At 39.3% G+C, this 21364-nt stretch overlaps 1 protein-coding gene across 4 annotated transcripts in view; it reads left to right on the top strand.

Moving 5' to 3' along the window:
* The window catches only part of atf3 (activating transcription factor 3), a 28170-nt gene extending 7945 nt beyond the window's left edge, over positions 1-20225 (top strand). The window contains exons 1-4 of one of the 4 annotated variants that reach the window (XM_072580812.1): positions 12355-12466; positions 14981-15219; positions 15396-15503; positions 19416-20225. In XM_072580812.1, the coding sequence (XP_072436913.1) occupies positions 12460-12466; positions 14981-15219; positions 15396-15503; positions 19416-19613 (552 nt within the window). In that variant the 5' untranslated portion in view covers positions 12355-12459 and the 3' untranslated portion in view covers positions 19614-20225. Of the gene's footprint in view, positions 1-12354; positions 12467-14980; positions 15220-15395; positions 15504-19415 lie in introns of those variants that run through there. The other 3 variants (XM_072580814.1, XM_072580815.1, XM_072580813.1) reach the window with 3 other exon arrangements.
* The last annotated feature ends 1139 nt before the right edge of the window (positions 20226-21364 follow it).

Below are 21364 nucleotides of genomic sequence, written 5' to 3'. Positions count from 1 at the left end.
AGCTCCCTTTGACTTTCCCAGCTGATTTTTCCTCCAAGCTCACAACATGGGGACTGTAAATTTTAACCTACAGATTCAGAGAAAACACAATAGAGAAATAGAATTGGAGACTAGCAGATGCATTCTTTTTTTAAAAAGCACAGCGAAGACCTAATGGAAAAAATTGCCATGGAGATGTAGTAGATAAAGATAATGTAGTAATAAAAGCACGCTGGAGATAGGAGTTTCCTTTTGGAGATGCAAGACAGTTGAGTGATATGGCCAGAGCATTTCCAAATTGCTTTCCATGAGGTTACATTTGGACTGGGTTTTATTAAAGGGGACCTAGAGCACAGGAACAAAGAAATATACCAAGACATTCAAACCAATAAAAGGGTCATTTAATTTGAACAACACCCAGCATTTAACAAGTCTTTTATGTTGAAAAGGTGGAGCTATTGGGAGTATTTTCCCCCAAAAAACAAAAAGTAAGAAGAGATTCCGTGGAGTCATACAATGTTATGGACAATTTCTACAAGATAAATAAAATGACTTATTCCTCCAGTTGGAAAGTTACCGACTAGGGACCTTTTATATTGAGAGAAGAGAGGTTATGAGAAATTGTTTTAATCATTTAGTTGTTGGAGCATATGTTCTTTTTTGCAAAAAGAGGTTGAACAAAAAATAACTGCGGACAAATGGCTTTTTGGGAACAGAATATAGGAATGAGATTAGCTATAAGTTCAACAAAGAGCCAAAGGAAGAATGTTCAGCAAATCCTTTGATCTCCTGTAAACTAACCTGGTCAAACTACATTGTGTATAGTATCAACAGCATCATTTGAGTTCCACTCAAAGCACCAGTTATGGTGTGATAATGATGGAATAATGCAGTAACATCACTACACGATGACATCATTTTGGTAATGCACTTGTTTGCTGATGAGTAAGAAAATGCACAGCTTAGAGACTTTAAATCCCTGGACACATAATCAATTTGTGGTAAATGTCAGGCAATGTTACATTAAAGACTACAAATAATTTAGAACATAAAAACAATGCAACTTGACTCAATGGGTAAATAAAATAAAACAACTGTGGATGCTGGAGACCTCAAACAAAGAAAAACAGAAAATGCTGGAAAAACTCAGCAGGCCTGGCAGCATCTGTGCAGAGAAAACAGTTAATGTTTCAAGTCCAGTGACCCTTCCTCAGAACTATTTGGAACATTATCTGTTTTCTGTTCACGGATACTAAACCTGCTGAGTTCGTCCAGCAGTTTCCATTTTTGTTTGATGTAATAGGTCAATGTTTGTGCTCCAAATGATTGGACTCCCACCTACTATTTCTGACCCCATCAATATATCCTTCTATTGCTTTTACCATAATGGCCTATTTCCCCCCTTAAATGCATCAATGCTGGTCACTCAATTACCTCTTGTGGTAATGAGTTCCATTCTACTTTGTGTAAAGAAATTTCCCCTGAATTCCAATTGGATTTATAGGTGACTGTTTTATACTTGTGATCCCACTTCTGCATCCATCCCCCCCCATCCCACCTCAGTGAGTGGAACCTCTGTATACATTTTAAAATGAGTGGTAGCCAGCCACTTGGCTCTGCAAGCTTGTTCCACAATTCAATAAAATCACAGCTGATCTATGTTAAACTCAATTCCACATTCCTGCTTAGCCCCAATAAGCTTTGACGCCCCTCCCCCCAGGTAATCAAAAATCTGTCTACCTCCACCTTAAAAATATTCCGAGAATCCGTCTCTACTGGCTTATGAGAAAAAGAACTGTCAACCCTCAGAAATAAACATTCTCCTTATTTTGATCTGTCTGAAATGGGCGACCCTTTATAAATGGCAACCCCTTATTTTTAAAGTTGCCCCTAGTTCTACATTCTCCCACCAGAGAAAACATCCTTTCCATGCCCACACTGTTTCGGATGTTTTATTTCAAATAGTTCCCAATAGTTTCATGCTTAGTATTTAAGACAGAGATAAGCTCTTGATAAGGGGATCAAAAGTTATGGGAAGAAGGCAAGAGATTAGGATTCAGAAACCTATCAAACATGATTTAATGGCACAGCAGACAGGTTAGGCTGAATGGCCTAATTCTGCTTCAGTATCTTATGATCTTGCTTTCTGTATCCCTTTTTGAACGAAGGATTCACAGAAGCTACCTTGCAATCTTAGGGAACCTCCCCAAATCTAATTTTTTTTGTAAAATTAAGACCCGCACATCAACTATCTCACAGGTCAATTTTTGTTAAGACCCATGATGAAACCAATCACACCCAGGGGCTTGACAATTTGGAGAAAGTGAGGACTGCAGAATGGCTCATTCCTGATGAAGGGCTAATGCTTGAAATGTCAACTCTCCTGCTCCTCTAATGCTCCCTGACCAGTTGTGCTTTTCCAGCACCACACTGAGTTCCAACAACCTGCCAAGTATTACTCTTCTGGTGTTTGTAGTAATCATGGTTTCCTCTCTCCTTCCAACTCCTGACTGACAGCAATTTCTGAGATGGTTCTTCTATCTTGTATAGTGAAAGCCAAAGCAAAATATCTTTTAACTTCAACTGCCATCTGTTTATTTACCACTATTGATTCTGCAATCTCATTCTATGGGATCAATGGTCACTTTGTTAGCTGTCTTTATTGAACAGCTGTTTGCAGTCTTAATGTTTTTATATCTTTATATAGCTTTCTCTTTTGTTCCAATTTTCCTCCCTTATTCATTGTTTAGTTTTTAAAATATATTCTGCCCAATCTTCCGACTTGCCATGCATCTTTATGCAATTTTCCATTTTCTTTAAGTTTAATATTGTCTTTAAGTTCCTTTTAATTAAACACAGATGAGGGGTTCATTCCTTGGAATTTGTCTTTCTTGTTGAAATGCATCAATTCTATCCTTATACAAATGTTTCCTTAAACATCCACTACTAACTCTATTGAGTGACCCCTTAGCTTAAATTGCTTAGGTCAATTTTGCTAGCTTGATTTTCATGCCCTCATAATTGTCCTTTAAGTTTAAAATTTTAGTTTTAAACACACTCTTCTCTCCTTCAAAAAGCATATGTTCTGGTAAGTGTTGCCTAGGGGCATCTTCACTGAGATGATGAATTAAAACTATCTTCTTGGTCAATACTGAGTCTAGTAAAGCCTGCTGTCTGATCATACTGGAATATGCTGTTGTAAGAATCTCTCCTGAAAATCTTTTTATGAATTCCTCATCTAAGCTATCTGTGCTCATTTGATTTTCCCAATCTAAATGTAGACTAAAATCCCCAGGTAATCACTTAATCCATTCCTTACTTAATCCTTTTATAATTAAAGACTTATTTCAGTTCAGTTCTCAGTTCCCCTTTCTCAGAGAAAAGACCTTTAAGCCTGTTCAATTTCTTCCCAATTGTTGTAACCTCTGACATGTCGAGCACCATCCTTGTAAATCTCTCTTTGCACAGCACATTCTACAGTATTTCAAAATCCATTTCATAATTTGGAAACCAAAACCACACGAAATATTTCCAGCATGGTTTACTTATGTTCTTAAACATTTAACATCTAATGTCCATAGGTGAAGTAAACTTGGTTACGGAGTGTCAACTCAATGTAGCAAATTTAAGGTTATTGCTGTACAAAGAATAAACAGTTTGACTCATGTTGCTTAGCTAATAAAATGTAACTTCTGCAACAGGAAAAAAAGATGAATCATGTAATAAGTGAATAATTTAAAAGAAATGTTTGGTTTTACTGGTAATTGCTATGGTATTTGAATCCAGACGTTTCATAGGCAGAATTATCAGACAAAGAAAAGTGGATAGGAGGTACTGCTTAAACTTTATGGAAACGTTCCTTTCATGAGTTCCAGAAAAAGAAAATGATGGTCGCAGCTGCCAGATCATCATTGTGGAAAGGAGCGTCTGGAAGATAGCCTGGGGCTGTGCCTGTTGGCAAAGTAACTCTGGTGGGGGAGTAAGCATTGGAGATGTGACAGTATTCTCAATGAGGTACTGGAAATTCCCCTCCAGGTTCCTGCTCCGGATTGCTCGAAGTAGGAGCCCTGTCCGCCCCTGTCTTCAATTTGTTCACATGTGGGCACTTAGAGTCATAGAGATGTACACCATGGAAACAGACCCTTCGGTCCAACCAGTCCATGCCGACCAGATATCCCAACCCAATCTAGTCCCACCTGCCAGCACCCAGGCCATATCCCTCCAAACCCTTCCTATTCATATACCCATCCAAATGCCTTTTAAATGTTGCAATTGTACCAGCCTCCACCACTTCCTCTGGCAGCTCACTCCATACACGTACCACCCTCTGTGTGAAAAGGTTGCCCCTTAGGTCTCTTTTATATCTTTCCTCTCTCACCCTAAACTTATGCCCTCTAGTTCTGGACTCCCCTACCCCAGGGAAATGACTTTGTCTATTTATCCTATCCATGCCCCTCATAATTTTGTAAACCTCTATAAGGTCACCCCTCAGCCTCCGACGCTCCAGGGAAAACAGCCCCAGCCTGTTCAGCCTCTCCCTATAGCTCATATCCTCCAACCCTGGCAACATCTTTGTAAATCTTTTCCGAACCCTTTCAAGTTTCACAACATTTTTCTGATCAGAAGGAGACCAGAATTGCATGCAATATTCCAACAGTGGCCTAACCAATGTCCTGTACAGCCGCAACATAACCTCCCAACTCCTGTACTCAATACTCTGACCAATAAAGGAAAGCATACCAAATACCTTCTTCACTATCCTATCTACCTGCGACTCCACTTTCAAGGAGCTATGAACCTGCACTCCAAGGTCTCTTTGTTTAGCAACACTCCCTAGGACCTTAACATTAAGTCTCTAAGTCCTGCTATGATTTGTTTTCCCAAAATGCAGCACCTCGCATTTATCTGAATTAAACTCCATCTGCCACTTCTCAGCCATTGGCCAATCTGATCAAGATCCTGTTGTAATCTAAGGTAACCTTCTTCGCTGTCCATTACACCTCCAATTTTGGTGTCATCTGCAAACTTACTAACTGTACCTCTTATGCTCACATCCAAATCATTTATGTAAATGACAAAAAGTAGAGGACCTAGCACTGATTCTTGTGACACTCCACTGGTCACTGGCCTCCAGTCTGAAAAACAACCCTGCACCACCACCCTCTGTCTTCTACCTTTGAGCCGGTTCTGTATCCACATGATTAGTTCTTGTATTCCATGAGATATAACCTTGTTAACCAGTCTCCCATGGGGAACCTTGTCAGACATCTTACTGAAGTCCATATAGATCACATCTACCACTCTGCCCTCATCAATCCACTTTGTTACTTCTTCAAAAAACTCTCTCAAGTTTGTCAGACATGACTTCCCATGCACAAAGCCATGTTGAGTATCCCTAATCAGTCCTTGCCTTTCCAAATACATGTACATCCTATCCCTCAGGATTCCCTCCAACATCCTGCCCACCACTGATATCAGACTCACTGGCCTATAATTCCCTGGCTTGTCCTTACCACCCTTCTTAAATAGTGGCACCACATTAGCTAACCTCCTGTCTTCTGGCACCTCACCTGTGACTATTGATGATACTAATATCTCAGTAAGAGGCCCAGCAATCATTTCTCTAGCTTCCCACAGAGTTCTAGGGCACAACTGATCTGGTCCTGGGGATTTATCCACCTTTATGCGTTTCAAGACATCCAGCACTTCCTCCTCTGTAATATGGACAGTTTGAAAGGTGTCACCATCTATTTTGCTACTTTCTATATCTTCCACATCCTTTTCCACAGTAAATACTGATGCAAAATACTCATTTAGTATCTCCCCCATTTTCTGCGGCTCCACACAAAGGCCACAAAGCTGGTCTTTGAGGGGCCCTGTTCTCTCCCTAATTATCCTTTTTTCCTTAATGTATTTGTAAAAACCCTTTGTATTCTCCTTAACTCTATTTGCCAAAGCTATTTCATGTTCCCTTTTTGCCCTCCTGATTTCCTTCATAAGTGTACTCCTACTGCCTTTATACTCTTCTCAGGATTCACTCGATCTCTCCTGTCTATACCTTACATATGCTTTCTTCTTTTTCTTGACCAAACCCTCAATTTCTTTAGTCATCCAGCATTCCCTATACCAGCCTTTCCTTTCACCCTAACAAGAATGTACTTTCTCTGGATTCTCGTTATCTCATTTCTGAAGGCTTTCCATTTTCCAGCTATCCTTTTACCTGCGAACATCTGCCTCCCCAATCAGCTTTTGAAAGTTCTTGCCTAATACCATCAAAATTGGCCTTTCTTAATTTAGAACTTGAACTTTTATGCAAAAGGAAATTGACTGAAGTGGGTAACTGTATCCGATTCCTCCTTGTCCTGAGCATTGATCAGAGCTGGGAACTCATTAGCCCATTGACCTCGTGTGCTCTTGGTCCCACCATCAAATCCAACCTGGCAGGAACTGCAAGGTACCGCCCAAAAGGAACTGAATAGGCTCAAAAGTCCTCTGTTTCAGAATGATCATTGCATGATGATGATCCCTTTAGGTAGTGTTTCAAATTAGCATTAATAATGTGATTAGATAGACACTTGAACAGATAGGGAATAGGAACAAATGGATCATGTGTTGTCAGATGGGATTAGTTTAGAATGGCATCACAGTTGGCACATACATGTGGGTTGAAGGACCTGTTCCTGTGCTTTACTATTGAATGTTCTCTGTTCATTTCCAAATTGTTGCTTACTATTTGAGGGTGTTCCTTGAACCACCAATCACCACAATGATGTGCAGGCCACTATAGAAACTATTGCAGATATTTTAAGTGTGATCAACTACTTAATGCTCTTCTGGCTGGTCATCTCTTGTGCTGGCTTCAACTCCTTTACTAAAATATAATGAACATGAGCTAAACTAGCTTAAGGCTCCTCCTGATCATCTTGGAGGTTCTTTAGCATTAAAAATATTCAGTGAAAACTACCACAATGTTCTTTCCACTTGGTATGATGCCTTGATCCATTACATGTTACATCCTTATAACATTGACGACAGCTCCACTTTTTCCCCCTATTAACTACCCTATCCTTTCCAAACAACATATTGAAATTCAAAGTTTGAGCCTAGCCACAGCCTAGTGAGGCTATTAATTCAAGGTTTTACAGTTGCACTGTATAATCTTCTGTCAACTTAAATCTAACTTTCAATATCTGTATAGAAGCATTTAATAAAATAGCCTGATGATGCAATTTTGTCCCTTGATTAAATTCTTTCCTGCTGGGTCCAATGATGTGCTTCATTACTTTTAGTTATGCTGCTCTTTGATTTTTCTCCCTTGCCAGTCTGATAAGTTTAAAGATGTTCTGAATGTTTCCTTAGCAATAGCATTGAAACATTTGAGTTAACTTGCTCAAGTGAATCCCATCCTTACTGAAAAGCTCCAATCTTTCAACAAACTGATTCAATTTCCCAGTTTTTTTTCTTCTGCTTTGTCCTGCTATGTAATATAGTTTATGAAATTCTTAATTCTGCTGTTCTAATTGGTAAAATCATGCTTGGTCAATAGGAGATCTGAAACAATAACAGAACAACATGCTCAATGATGGTATTCCATCTTTCTATGGCTATGAATCATGAGCTATTTTTACATTGTACTGTTTGTCCCCACATGGATCTCAACGATAGTCCTCTTAGGACCCTCTACATTACTGATCTACTCTATTACCTATGTCAGTTATCCCAATTCCAGGGAAAACTTCTCCAGGAACATGTAACTCTTCCTGCCAAGGTCTCTAATTCGAGAAAGCCTCTGATAAATAAGGTGATATCATTTAACCTTTGCATTCTTGGACTGCCAGCCTTGCTTTTCTGTTTCTGTGCATTTGACTAAAAGTGATTATATTTGGAGCCAACTACTTGTTCCTCCCCACTCTTTCTTCTTCTGGACTGCACTTTCCTAATTCATAATTTCTAACCATTAGAGGAACAAGAACAGCAGGTGGCATCACTCTGCAAGCTCCCCTCCATGTCACATGCATCCTGACCTGGAACTATATTGTCCCTCCTTCACTGTTGCTAAGACACCATGTTGGAATTCCGTTCCTATCATCACTGGATGTGCCTGCAAAAGGTGAAGGAGGAGGCTAACCAGTATCTTAAGGGCAATTGGGAATAGGGAGTTAATGCTGACCTAGCTAGTAATGCTCACACCCTTTGAACATATTAAAATCAATCTCTATTCAATTGCATGCAGCTATGGTTTTCAGCCGTAATTATTATAAAGTTGACATTTACTCTTATTGAAGACTTGTATGTTGCCAAGGGAGGCTTACATAGAGCCAGAGATAGCAAGACAGTTTCATTGTCTATGCGGAGGCGATTGACAGTACTTCTTTGGTCTAGGTACGGTGTTATTCAGGGTCTTCCTGTCACAGTCGTGACAATTGCTACTTACAGTGGGACTTCTGTAATGTAAGCATTACTTTCACTATAATAGTTATGTTAAGTCTGTACTCTGTCAATGTCCCCAGCAGAGCAAATTTTTAAAATTCAGTCCTGGAATGTGGACACTGCAGGCTAAGTCAGTACCAATTGCACATCCCCAACTGTCCAGAGAGCAGTTGTACTGCCTCTGGAGTCACATGAAGGCCAGACCAGGTAAGGGTGACAGATTTCTTACCCTAAAGCATATTAGTGAACCCAATTGGATTTTATGATAATCAACAGCAGTTACATAGTTGCCTTTATCCTAGTTTTGTTTTAAATTCCAACATTTCTTAATTTTGACCCATGTCCCCAGAGCAACAGACTGTGGGTTTGGATTACTCATCCAGTAACATTACTTACCACACCACCATCTTCCAAAACAATATTCAAAAAAAGTGAATTTAAAACATTAGAGAGAGAGAAACTGCAATCTTGACCTTTCACTGTTTTTATTGTGATTCTGTATGAAGGTGGTGTCCACTATCATCAGAACGTTTTACATTTGGTATGATAAAGTAGCCCAAACTGTCATTTAAATAACAGAACATTATCTCCAGATTATTCAGTAAACTCAGTCTTTGGTATTGATATTTTTAAACTATTAGGAATCTGTTGAAGTGTATATTATGGTCATAAATTGTTCTGGATAGGTATCAATCCGTAGTGTGTTAGACTGCTGGAGAACTAATTTCTGTTGATATTTGTTTTGAATGCCAAGTGCAATGAACTGCAGCAGTCTGTTGATTTCACAGCTATTTACTGGCAGACATTTTAATTAACTGTCATTCACGTCTGCATGCTAGTGTTATGTCACCTTCCTGTTGTTGGATTTTGCATTGAGTGATGTTGATTTATTGCTGTGAGTGCTTATGGGTAAAATTTAATAGTACTGTTTGCAACTGGATTCTTCCAGTAAGTTGATCTAAGTTGTTTGAAGAAAATCACCATGATATAATTATATATTGGGACATTTGTACTAACAGCTGAAGAATATCTGATAGAATGTTTAATTTTCTCTTTCCATTTTTACAGAAGGTTAGTAAATTAGTTTGGATGAACTTTGTGTGATGTGATCCTGTCAGTAATCTGTTACAGTTTGTACTTATTTATCTATAAATCAGGCCACCACTTACAGGATGACAATGCCACTCTAAAGAGAAGTGGAAATTTGGAATTTTGTTGTGTTTTGCAGACCTGACAATAAATAAGTTGCTAGTGCAGAAATAAACTGTAGGACCATAATTTTATTGTCTGATCAACAGTTAGACTTGCAAAATTCAAACTACTCTCCTGTTTTCACATTCTGGTGAGGACTGGAACGTGGCTAATGTTGTGCTGTTGTTTAAGAAAGACTGCAAAGAGAAGCCTGGAAACTATAGACCTGTCCGTCTGACATTGGTGGGCAACTTATTGAAGGTGATTCTGAAAGATAGGATTGACATGCATTTGGAGAAGTAACGATTGATTAAGGATTATCAGTATGGCTTTGTGCAAGGAAAATCATGTCTCCCAAACTTGATTGAGTTTTTTAATGAAGTAACCAAAAAGATTGAGGGCAGATGGTAGATGTTGTTTACTTGGACTTTAGTAAAGCCTTTGACAAAGTTCTGCATAGTTTACTAATTAGTAAAGTTGGATCATATGGGATTCAGGGTGAGCATGCCAATGGGATACTTATTAGGAGACAAGGGGTGGAAATGGAAGGCTGTTTTTCAGCCTGTGACCAGTGGTGTTCCACAGGGATCGGTCCTGGGTCCACTTTTTTTTTGTCATTTTATATAAATGGTTTGGATGAGAATAAAGGAGGCATGGTTAGTAAATTTGCAGATGACACCAAAATTGGTGGTGTAGTGGATAGTGAAGAAAGTTATCTATGATTACAAAGAGATCTTGTTCAATTGGGCCAATGGACTAAGGAGTGGCAGATGGAGTTTAATTTGGACAAATGTGAAGTCATGGCATTTTGGTAATGCAACCAAGGTCCGGACTTGTACAATTAATGGTAGGACCCTGGTAGTGTTGTAGAACAGAGACCTAAGGTTCAGGTATACAATTCTTTGAAATTTGCATCACAGGTAGACAGGGTGTTTAAGAATGCATTTAGCACATTTTCCTTCATTGTTCAGATCTTTCAAATTAGGAGTTGGGGACATCTTGCTGAGGTTGTACAGGACATTGGTGAGGCCACTTCTGGAGTACTGTATGCAGTTCTGGTCTCCCTGTTTATAAGAAGGGTATTATTCAACTGGAGAGGGTTCAGAAAAGATTGTCAGGATGTTGCCCAGAATGGAGTGTTTGAGATATAAAAATAGACTGGAAAGACTGGGTCTTTTTTTCACTGGAGCATAAGAGGTTGAGGAGTGACCTTAATGAGGTTTATAAAATCATGGGGAGGCATAAATAAGGTAGAATAGCAAGTGTCTTTTCCCCAGGGTAGGGGAGTTCAAAACTGGGGGACATATTTTTAAGATGCGAGGAGAAAGATTTAAAGACATGGGGGCAAATTTTTTTTACAGGGTTGTTTGTGTATGGAATTAACTGCCAGAGATAGTGGTGAATGAGAACAGTTATAACATTTAAAAGACATTTGGATAAGATCATGAATAGAAAAGGATTGGAGGGAAATGGGCCAAGCACAGGCAGGTGGGCTTAGTTTGGGAACATGGTTGGCATGGACTGGTTGGACCAAAGGAACTGCTTCCATGCTGTATGAGTCTATGAATCAACAGAAACTGATTGATTGCAAATTTAAATCTGGCACCAGCGAGATCAGAAATGCATTGGGCAATAACAGACATGTCCCTTATGCATTTCAAATCCTATTCCTTTTTAGCTATTGGGATCTCTTGATGCAGCTTCTCAGCTGAAAGACACCTCCTTTTAAAAACTCAGCACTGAAAACAGTTTTAAAATATCACCTAAGTTATGTGCTCCAGTTTCTCAAATGAGGCTAAGGCCCCACAACCACTAAATCTGAATTCTGCTACGAAGCCAAAGTTCACCTTATATACAACCACTGAGAATTGCCTTTGGACTCTTGAGATTGACTGCTGGAACTTTGGCAGAAACTCTGCATAGACAAGTAACTGCTGCTTTTGCTGAACTTCTGATGAAAGTACAAAGATTGGGGGAGTTGTGGCAAGAGAAATGCATCTCTGAAAATGAGACGTTATACAAATTAGTCATAATTTTTTGAAAACGTCAGTTGTGATACCTGATTAACCCTGTCCAGAGCCTTGATGTTTAACTCTGATCAGGATTGGGGTTAGAATGAGTGTGAAACCCACATGCTAAAACCTGGAGAGATTTTATCATCTTGATTTTTGAAAATAAATCATTTTTATCTGTTTGGATCTGACTCCTGACTACATCCTGCAACAACCACTACTTGGTCAGAGGGCAAGTGTGGGAGTTCAGACAGTTGGAGTTCATTGAATCCCCAAACTTCAGTGCCCAATGTTTTTAGCTCAGGCACGTGTATAAGTATTTACTGCTCCAAATTACACTCAATCGTGACATTGACATGGAATGCCCTGCCAGTAGCAGTAGTGGACTCTCCCTCTTTATGGGTATTTAAGCGGGCATTGGATAGGTATATGGAGGATAGTGGGTTAGTGTAGGTTAGGTGGGCTTTGATCAGCGCAACATCGAGGGCCGAAGGGCCTGTACTGCGCTGTATTCTTCTATGTTCTATGTTCTATGACTGGTTCTCTTCTCTCAATGATTGTCATACAAAAGAGAAGGGGAGAGTTAGTGATTGGTGATTGATGAGATGGAGAAGATTTCAGGGTTCCATTCTGAATAAACACTTCTGCCTCCATAAATAACAGTTGCCACCATGTTTTCAACTAGTTAGAACAATATGATGCAATGGTGTGTTTGTTTGTTTATTTATTCCTTCCTTCCTTCCTTAGGGAACTGCCTGTTCCTACCAGGTGGGTTTCTGATCCTGGCCACTCCAGTTCGTTCGTGACCTGTTACCTTTTACAATCAGGGTGAAGTGGCTGACTAGAAATGAAGGGTGAGGAATATGAAGTGAGGCAGGAGTTCTGAGAGAAGTGGTGAATGTGTAAACTGTCAAGTGAGGGGAACATGGTACTAATGGTTTCTGTGATGGGAGCAAGGAAATAATATCTTTGTAATGGGAATGGGTGGATGTGTTTATACCACATGGATTTCAGTGGTTCAAAAAGCTGACTCATCGCCTTTGTTTGAGAACAATTTATGATTGGTAGTAAAGGCTAGTCTTGCCAGTGATGCCCACATCCATGAACAATATTTTTTTTAAAAAACCTCCCTCCCTCTCTTCTTGGAATTTTCTTCAGTTCCCCCTTCTCTGATCTCCCTTCTCCATCAATGTGGCAACATGTTTGGCAACATGGTATAGAGATTCTGAATGTATATATTATGGGTAAACTATTGAACTGTGCTGCTACCTTGAATTAAACAGTAAGCAAGCACATACAGGCAACTGAAGGAGTATTTCGTCCTTTGTGTTGTACCCAATTCCATTTACTCACTACCTGAGCATGATGTCAAGCAATGTCATGAGCGACACATGTAGAGATCAATGAGATATGTTTATAATGAATTCAAACTTATATGTGTCTTTGTAACTCACTGCCCTAACTGCTAAAAAACATATTCCTAATTGGGGCAACGATTAGGAATGGAAGCGGAAGTACTGTGTACAGAATGCAACCCTAAGATCTGACCAAAAACATTCCTAGTTGATCATGTAACAGAATGAATGATTAATCACTGAGGCGTTGACAGGACTACATTGAGCAAGAGTTCATACTGAATAGTCAAAGAACAGCTGTCTTCTAATCTCATAGCTATAACAGATTTTCATAAAACAGTGAAACGTCACATCTTCTTTGGCATCTCCCTATTGCTTGGATATGTACAATATTTTCAAATTGGCCTTGAATTGATTCTGGGTAGTTCTTTATGGTCCCAATTCCAGATTAATTCTTGAGTTACAACAACACTTGCAGGAGAAGAATGTTCATTCCCGAGTGAAAAAAAGGGTAGGCAACTCTGCCAGCATTTACACAACACTTTATAGTGCAGAATATTTCAGAAAGTTACCCAGTAAGAGCAGACTCAATTGAAGAATTGCATGATACAGGGATTCAAACACTTGCAAATTTTTAGTTTGAGAAACTGAGATTGAGTTCAGTCAAGATATACTAAAAAGCCTCTTACGGAGGGGGAGAAACAATATATAGAGCCAGTTGACAAAATGAAAATCATTCCGTCTTTGCACTGGTTTTATTGTTTTAATTTTGGCCTGTTGTTTGAATTGCCATGCTGAATAAACAGTGGAGTCACTAAGCTTGGTCCTCAGTCTGTGCTGAGTCACCAAATTTTGGACAGTGCAGTGAAAAAGGTGCAATAATTGGCCAAGGTTACAACAGGCACAATCATACAAGGAGATTTGCTCTCTTGGCTTGCCTCATGCAGGTGGAGTGCTGTCCATCAAGCTATATATAACCAATTCTTTCTCTCTAAGTAATAGAGATGTCTAAGGACCCTTGTGGTCTAGCGCTAATTACTTTTCAATTACTTAAAAGGACCTTCTCATTTAATGCTCACTCTGACAGTAGTCACTATAGCAAATAATACAGACTGGGAGTGAACATTGCTTTTCAGAACAAACAGGGCTGATTTGAATATTGTTGCCTGATGGCAGATAAATCATCCAAACACTAAGATCTGTTTCTCTTCAATGCTTTTCTTTAGTTATATATACAACTTCTTCAAATGCTTTTATCGTAGGAACAGTTCATAAGTATGCACTTCTAGTGGGCAGCCTCGCTCAATGAAAGTACAAACCTGGACGTTATCCAGTTGTGTTCATTTTAATAAATGGGAAGTCAGTTCTTTCTGCAGTGGATGAGGATACGTGCCAGAAATGCATGAGGAGAATTTACATCCCAGGAGCGGGTTTACAATAAAGTGGGAGGGAAAAGTTGAGAGTAGTGCCATTATGTGCTTTTCTTCCTGCCTAAAACTTTGTTGCATTTTCCCTGAGCCAGGTTTGAGGCCCTCTAGGTCCCACTCTTTGGTCTGTTGCCAAGAAATTTGGGGGAGGGAGGTAATCTTCCTTTTCACCTCTGGTCCATCAGCCACTGTCCTTCAAAAGTCCACTGATTTTTCTTATCCCTCAATCATTTATATTTTAGAAATAGTTATGCAAGCTTCATATAGCAACAATAATAGCAATTTTTTTTTTAAAAAGTGGTAGTGTTACACATGGAGTAGAATCTAAGTTATGGTCTGGTCTGGGATTTTCCATTTCACCTGGGTGTTTGGGCTGGATAGACTCAAGGCATTTGCCCAGAGAGGAGGTGAGAGACAATCAGTTTGAGGCTACGTTTGGATATTTCTGAATGGCATATTCTTGATCGACGTAGGCGCATGTTGGTGAAGTGAAGAGCTAAGAAAAATGCTGAGAAACAAATATGTGAAAATTTGATTTTAATCCAAATGCCTTGAATAATTTCATCATAACTTAATTCTTTTTCAGCCAGTACCATGATGCTCCAACACATAGGACAATCATCTGCATCAGATGTCAGTACAGCAGCAGTAGTTCCATGTATTTCGCCTTCAATGTCTTTGGTATTTGATGAGTTTACAAACATTACCCCTTTGGTCAAAGAAGAGCTGCGATTTGCCATTCAAAGCAAACGGATATCAAATGGATCCTCAAGCATGGATTATTTAACAGCAACTGAGAACTCAAGTGAAACAGTAGAGAAAAAGGTATGTTAATTAAATGTATAGGTTGGAAATACTAAAATTTTACTATAATGTGAACACTAAACCTAAAACATTGCAACAGTGCAAGCAAATAAGGATCTTACTTAATTTTAGATTGTAAGGCATTGCCATCATTTTACAAATCTGAGAAAGTGAGTTTAGATATTCATTCTTTTTAGGTGACACCACAGGAAGATGAACGAAGAAGACGGAGGAGGGAAAGAAATAAAATAGCAGCAGCTAAATGTCGAAATAAGAAGAAGGAAAGGACGGACATATTACAAAAAGTAAGTCACTCAGATGCACAATTTCTTTGGCCTGAGGTATGGGTGATTATGGAAACTGCACTGTTCTGATTTGACAGAAACAGTCTATCATTACCTACATGGCCATAGCATGGGAAAATTGATTCCTTAAAACAAAACTGTGCTGTTCACATTGTTTATTGTTTCCAAAGCACTAATGTTTAATTAGCCAGGAAGATGTTATTCCTTACATAAAATGACCTTGTTCCCACAGTCTTTCTACATTAGATGTAGCATACGGACTATTTGGCACTGAATTTTGCGATGTGATCTTAGGTAGAACTGAAGAAATGTGTAATTAATTTCTTGTGGGGACATTTATGAGGAAAATGAAACTGAAAAATAATTTCAAAAGGAGAAAGACAGATAGGATTAACAGGTGTCAATGATGGAACATAAATGTCTCAAGGCCCTGTCTGGAGACGCACTTCATTTTTGTCATTTAGAGGGATTATTAGTTCCCAGTTAACTCTAATTGTGGTGCCACTTTCTGGACAGCTACAATCTACATATGCAATAAAATAAAATCCTACTGGATGAGTTGGCTACTACAAGTAGAAAACTTGCACTTTGTGTTATATCCTGTGACAGAGGCTTAAACATGGCCTTTTTTTAGTTATCTCCTGGTAAAGAGGTTATTTTTTAGGGTGTAGGTTTGCTCGCTGAGTTGTAGGTTTGATATCCAGATGTTTCATTACCTGGCTAGGTAACATCATCAGTGGCAACCTCCAAGTGAAGCAAAGCTGTTGTCTCCTGCTTTCTATTTATATGTTTGTCCTGGATGGGGTTCCTGGGATTTGTGGTGATGTCATTTCCTGTTTGTTTTCTGAGGGGTTGATAGATGGTATCTAGATCTATGTGTTTGTTTATGGCGTTGTGGTTGGAGTGCCAGGCCTTTAGGAATTCTCTGGCATGTCTTTGCTTAGCCTGTCCCAGGATAGATGTGTTGTCCCAGTCGAAATGGTGGTTTTTTTCTCCGTGTGTAGGGCTATGAGGGAGAGAGGGTCAGGATTCATAGCAGAAGCAGTAATGCAAAGACTAGAACAAACAGCCCTACCAACCATCAAACCAAAAATCTGGGTCTGCTACATAAATGACACCTTTTGTCATCACAAAACGAAACAAGATAGAGACATTTAACATCATCAACAACACATTCACAGGCATGAATTTCACCAAGGAGGAAGAAACCGACAACAAACACGCATTCCTGGACGTCACAGTCGAAAGAACAGACAACGGAGAACTACAAACCTGCGTATACAGAAAACCGACAAACACTGACCAAACACTTAACTACACCAGCAACCATCCCAACACACACAAACGAAGCTGTATCAGAACACTATTCCAATGAGCCACCATGCACTGCAGCAAGACAAACTTTGGAAAACAGAGGAGAACCACTTACACAACGTATTCAAGAAGAACGGATACTCACAAAATACAGTCCACAGATTCCTCAAGAACAAACCACGACAAACAGACCAACACAGCCAGAATCCCTAACCACCTTACCATACATCAAAGAAGTTTCAGAAATGACAGCCAGACTACTAAGACCCCTTGGAATCCTAGTAGCACACAAACCCAACACTCTCAAACAAAAACTAACAAACTTAAAAGACCCAGTGCAACCCATGGACAAAACCAACGTCGTCTACAAAATTCCATGCAAGGACTGTCACAAACACTATGTAGGACAAACAGGAAGAAAGTTAGCCACCAGGACACACGAACACCAGCTAGCCACAAAAAGACATGACCCTCTCTCCCTCGTAGCCCTACACACGGATGAAAAAACCCACCATTTCAACTGGGACAACACATCTATCCTGGGACAGGCTAAGCAAAGACATGCCAGAGAATTCCTAGAGGCCTTGCACTCCAACCACAATGCCATAAACAAACACATAGATCTAGATACCATCTATCAACCTCTCAGAAAACGAACAGGAAATGACCTCACCACAAACCCCAGGAACCCCATCCAGGATAAACATATAAATAGAAAGCAGGAGACAACAGCTTTGCTTCACTTGGAGGTTGCCACTGATGATGTTACCTAGCCAGGTAATGAAACGTCTGGATATTAAACCTATAGCTCAGTGAGTAAACCTACACCCTAAGCCTCAACCTGAGCTACAAACCTTGCAGGTTATTTTTTTCTTAACTAAGTTTTCTAGCTTCCCTGAATTGAATTAATTTTTTATGATCCATCAGCATATTATTGATCACTATTACTATAGTTAATGGTGATTTCTGCCAAACTCCATGCTGTCTAACTATTGCATTTGGAGATTTCCCTGCTTAATTATATGACATTTACTTATTCAAGTTGGAATTAAAATAAGAGACATTGGATACAGGTGGAGCAGGTGCTCAATAGGGATAACCATAAAAATGTAAATTAACTAACTATTTTGAATAAAATAACATATCCCAACAGACACTTTACATCCAAAAGAAACCAGTTGGAATATTTTCTTAATGGTGAAGGATTAGAAACAGTGGAAGTACAATGGGGCTTTGGTGAATATGTACACAAATCACTAAAGGCTAGATGGCAAATACAAAAACACTCATCAAAAAAACTAAAGGCAAGGAAATAAGGTACACTCAATAGTCAAAACTCTTCCATGCTGCCTTTTATCTTGTGATTTTACTGGCAGGCATACTAAGATGAGTCCAAAATTAGAGGGCATAGGTTTAAGGTGACAGGGGAAAAATGTAAAAAGAACTTAAAGGGCAACTTTTTCATGCAGAAGGCAGTGCATGTATGGAACGAGCTCCCGGAGGAAGGGCAGGTTGGTATAATTACAACATTTTAAATGGCATCTGGCTTGGTACAGGAAGAGGAAGGGTTTAGAGGGATATGGGCCAAATGCTGGCAAATCAGACTAGATTAATTTAGGATATCTGGTTGGCATGCACGAGTTCGGCTGAAGGATCTTTTACTGTGCTGTATGACTCTGACTTTAAGCTGAAATACCTATACTTATGCTGACTGTTGTCCAAATGCCATCCAACAGTGTCTAATATTCATTTTTTACTTACTTTAAAATTATCCTCTCCTGAGTATCTAAATAGCCACATGTGGCTATGGTGGCTAACTTATTGCATAAAGATAGCTTTAGTTGAAGCTCCAAATTCAAGTTATCCACAAGCTGCAACATATTGTCAAAAATATCTTCTCAGCTTTGTCAAGTAGGCTGTTTCTTTTTGTTGATTAGTTTTATTATCATGTGTACCTAAGTTCAGTGAAAAGCTTTGTTTGCGAGCAATACAGGCAGATCATATTAAGTAAGGATCTCCAGATAAAAGTGTAGAACAGTTACAAGAAATGTTAGAGTTAGATCTGCTATAGGGAGTTTGCAAGGAGTCCCCTCGTGTTGGCGCCATCTTGAATCCTACCATTCCACAAAAAGCTTTACCTGCCAACATTGAGTACCCATATTTGTCATTCTGAGGCCTCTGTCACAGGAACAAGGTTTATTTGTAAGCATGCCATATCCACTCATCAGTAAACCAGTCCAAATGGACCTTTAAATGGTACAATGTAATTGGAAATCTGGCACTTGGATAATTTTGGGAAGTCTTTTGGACCACATTACCTGAGAGGTTAAAACAATCGAAAATAGAGAATAATGTTCCGATAAACGTCTCCAAATTGAATTTTGTTGTGTAGAATTCTGTATGTCAGTTTGATATTTTATGTAAAGTAAAAGGGTAAAATTTCAAGGTAATAAATTTTCAGTTAATGAACTCTAACATAAAAGGTGAGGAATATATTTTGCAGTACTTCAGGTGTGTAGTTATTGCATTTAATGTATAATTTTAAAAAATCATAACTGCTTAATTGACAAATTACTGAATATGATATCTTACCCCCAGGAGTCAGAAAAACTGGAATCTCTGAATGCAGAATTAAAAGCACAAATAGAAGAATTAAAAAATGAGAAACAACAGCTGATATACATGCTGAACCTGCACAGGCCTACGTGTATAGTCCGGGCACAGAATGGGAGGACTCCAGAGGATGAGAAAAATCTTTTCATTCAACAGATCAAAGAAGGAACACTACAGAATTAGGCCATAAAGGAAGTGAATCATGGATCCACACAGTCCGTCTCCTTGGAGGCGCCAGGAACAGAAGTAGCTCCACGTTAGTACGTTACTAACTTGCTAGGGAAAGACTGTTCATTAGTCAGAAGAGTTTGCACTTTCAGCATAATGGATATCTTTTGTTTCACCATTAACTGTTGAACCTGGAAAAGTGCTGCATTAAAATCGCATGCAAACAGGAGAAAACACCTACTTACTCTCTGCCTTGACATTAGGCTGCACACAATGATTTTTTTATTATTGACGCAGGCGTCGTGCCTTTTATTGTCTTTAATTGCTCTTGATGACCTGTTGATGTACCAGCATGCCAGTCGTGTTTATGGTATAGTTACTTTGGGACAGTGTGACACACTTACACCTTGGAAGCTTTTAGTCAGCTCTGCAGCATTTATGCCAGTTGTCTAGGATGTTATTGCAAGTGTGTTACATGAGTTTCAGAAGTTAAGCAAAGTTACCCCAAAATCTAAGCATGTATGTTCAAGTACTCGAGATTTTATTGGAGTGCTCTAACTTTTTTCTACACTGTGATAGTTGAAGTGTGCATTTGATACATTTAGTAATAAAAATATTGTCATAACATTTAGTTTGGTCAATTTTATAGCTGTGATTTCTTGATTTCAGTTATATTATGCAAGTTTAATCGTAATTATGATTACATACTCACTTTTGAACTACAAGGTTGTCTCCTGATAATCTCTCATAACTCTACTAGGTCCTTTGTCAAACTATGTAAAGTTGGTACGTTCAGACGTTTAGGTCAAACTCTCACTTTAGTCATTCCATATTCAATTCTTTCTTTTCCCTGGCAATGGGAAGGTGGGCCATAGGCTCCTGTATATTTTTCAGAAGCATACTGCAAATCCTACCAAGTACATCTCATTGGGGCAGATGAATGGAGTTAGTTCTTCAGAACATAGGAATGCAAGCCGGATTAGGCCAGTTGGCTCTTTGAGCCTGCATTGCCATTCACGAGGATCATGACTGATCACGCTATGATCTCAGTTCTATTTTCCTATCTGCATTCCCATAAACCTTGATTCCCTTGTTTACCAAAGTCCATCTAACGTTGCTTTAAATTCTGCGTTCCACTGCTTTCTGGAGGACGTTTGGCAGCACGGTGGCTCAGTAGTTAGCACTGCTGCCTCACACCTCCAGGGATCTGGGTTTGATTCCAACCTCAGGCAACTGTCTGTGTGGAGTTTGCACATTCTCCCCATGTCTGTGTGGGTTTCCTCCAGGTGCTCTGGTTTCCTCCCACAATCCAAAAATGTCCAGGATAGGTGAATTGGCAATGGGAAATTGTCCATAGTGTTCAGAGATTAATAGGTTGGATGCATGACTCAGGAGTAAATGTAGGGGAATGGGTCTGGGTGGGTTACTCTTTGGAGGGTCAGTGTGGACTTGTTGGGCTGAAGGGCCTGTTTCCACACTTAGGAATTCTAATTCTAATTCAATACAACCCTTTGAGAGGAAAAAAGTTCTCCTCATCTCCACTTTTAAAGAAACTTCTTATTCTGAAACTACTCTCGTTCTGGTCTTCTGTATAAGAGGAAATGTTCTCCTGGTACTCACTCTATCAAGTCCCATCTGTATCTTTATATGTTTCAATAAATTCAACTCACAGTCCTCTAAAATCCAATGAACAGTGTGAAGTGTAGTGCACATTGCCCAGGAGCCTGTAACTGAATTGTGTTACTTGTTCATTTGGGGGTGAAAAC

Source organism: Chiloscyllium punctatum, chromosome 11 (genome assembly GCF_047496795.1).
Source record: "Chiloscyllium punctatum isolate Juve2018m chromosome 11, sChiPun1.3, whole genome shotgun sequence".
NCBI lineage: Eukaryota > Metazoa > Chordata > Chondrichthyes > Orectolobiformes > Hemiscylliidae > Chiloscyllium > Chiloscyllium punctatum.
This window is presented reverse-complemented; position numbering and strand designations above follow the sequence as displayed.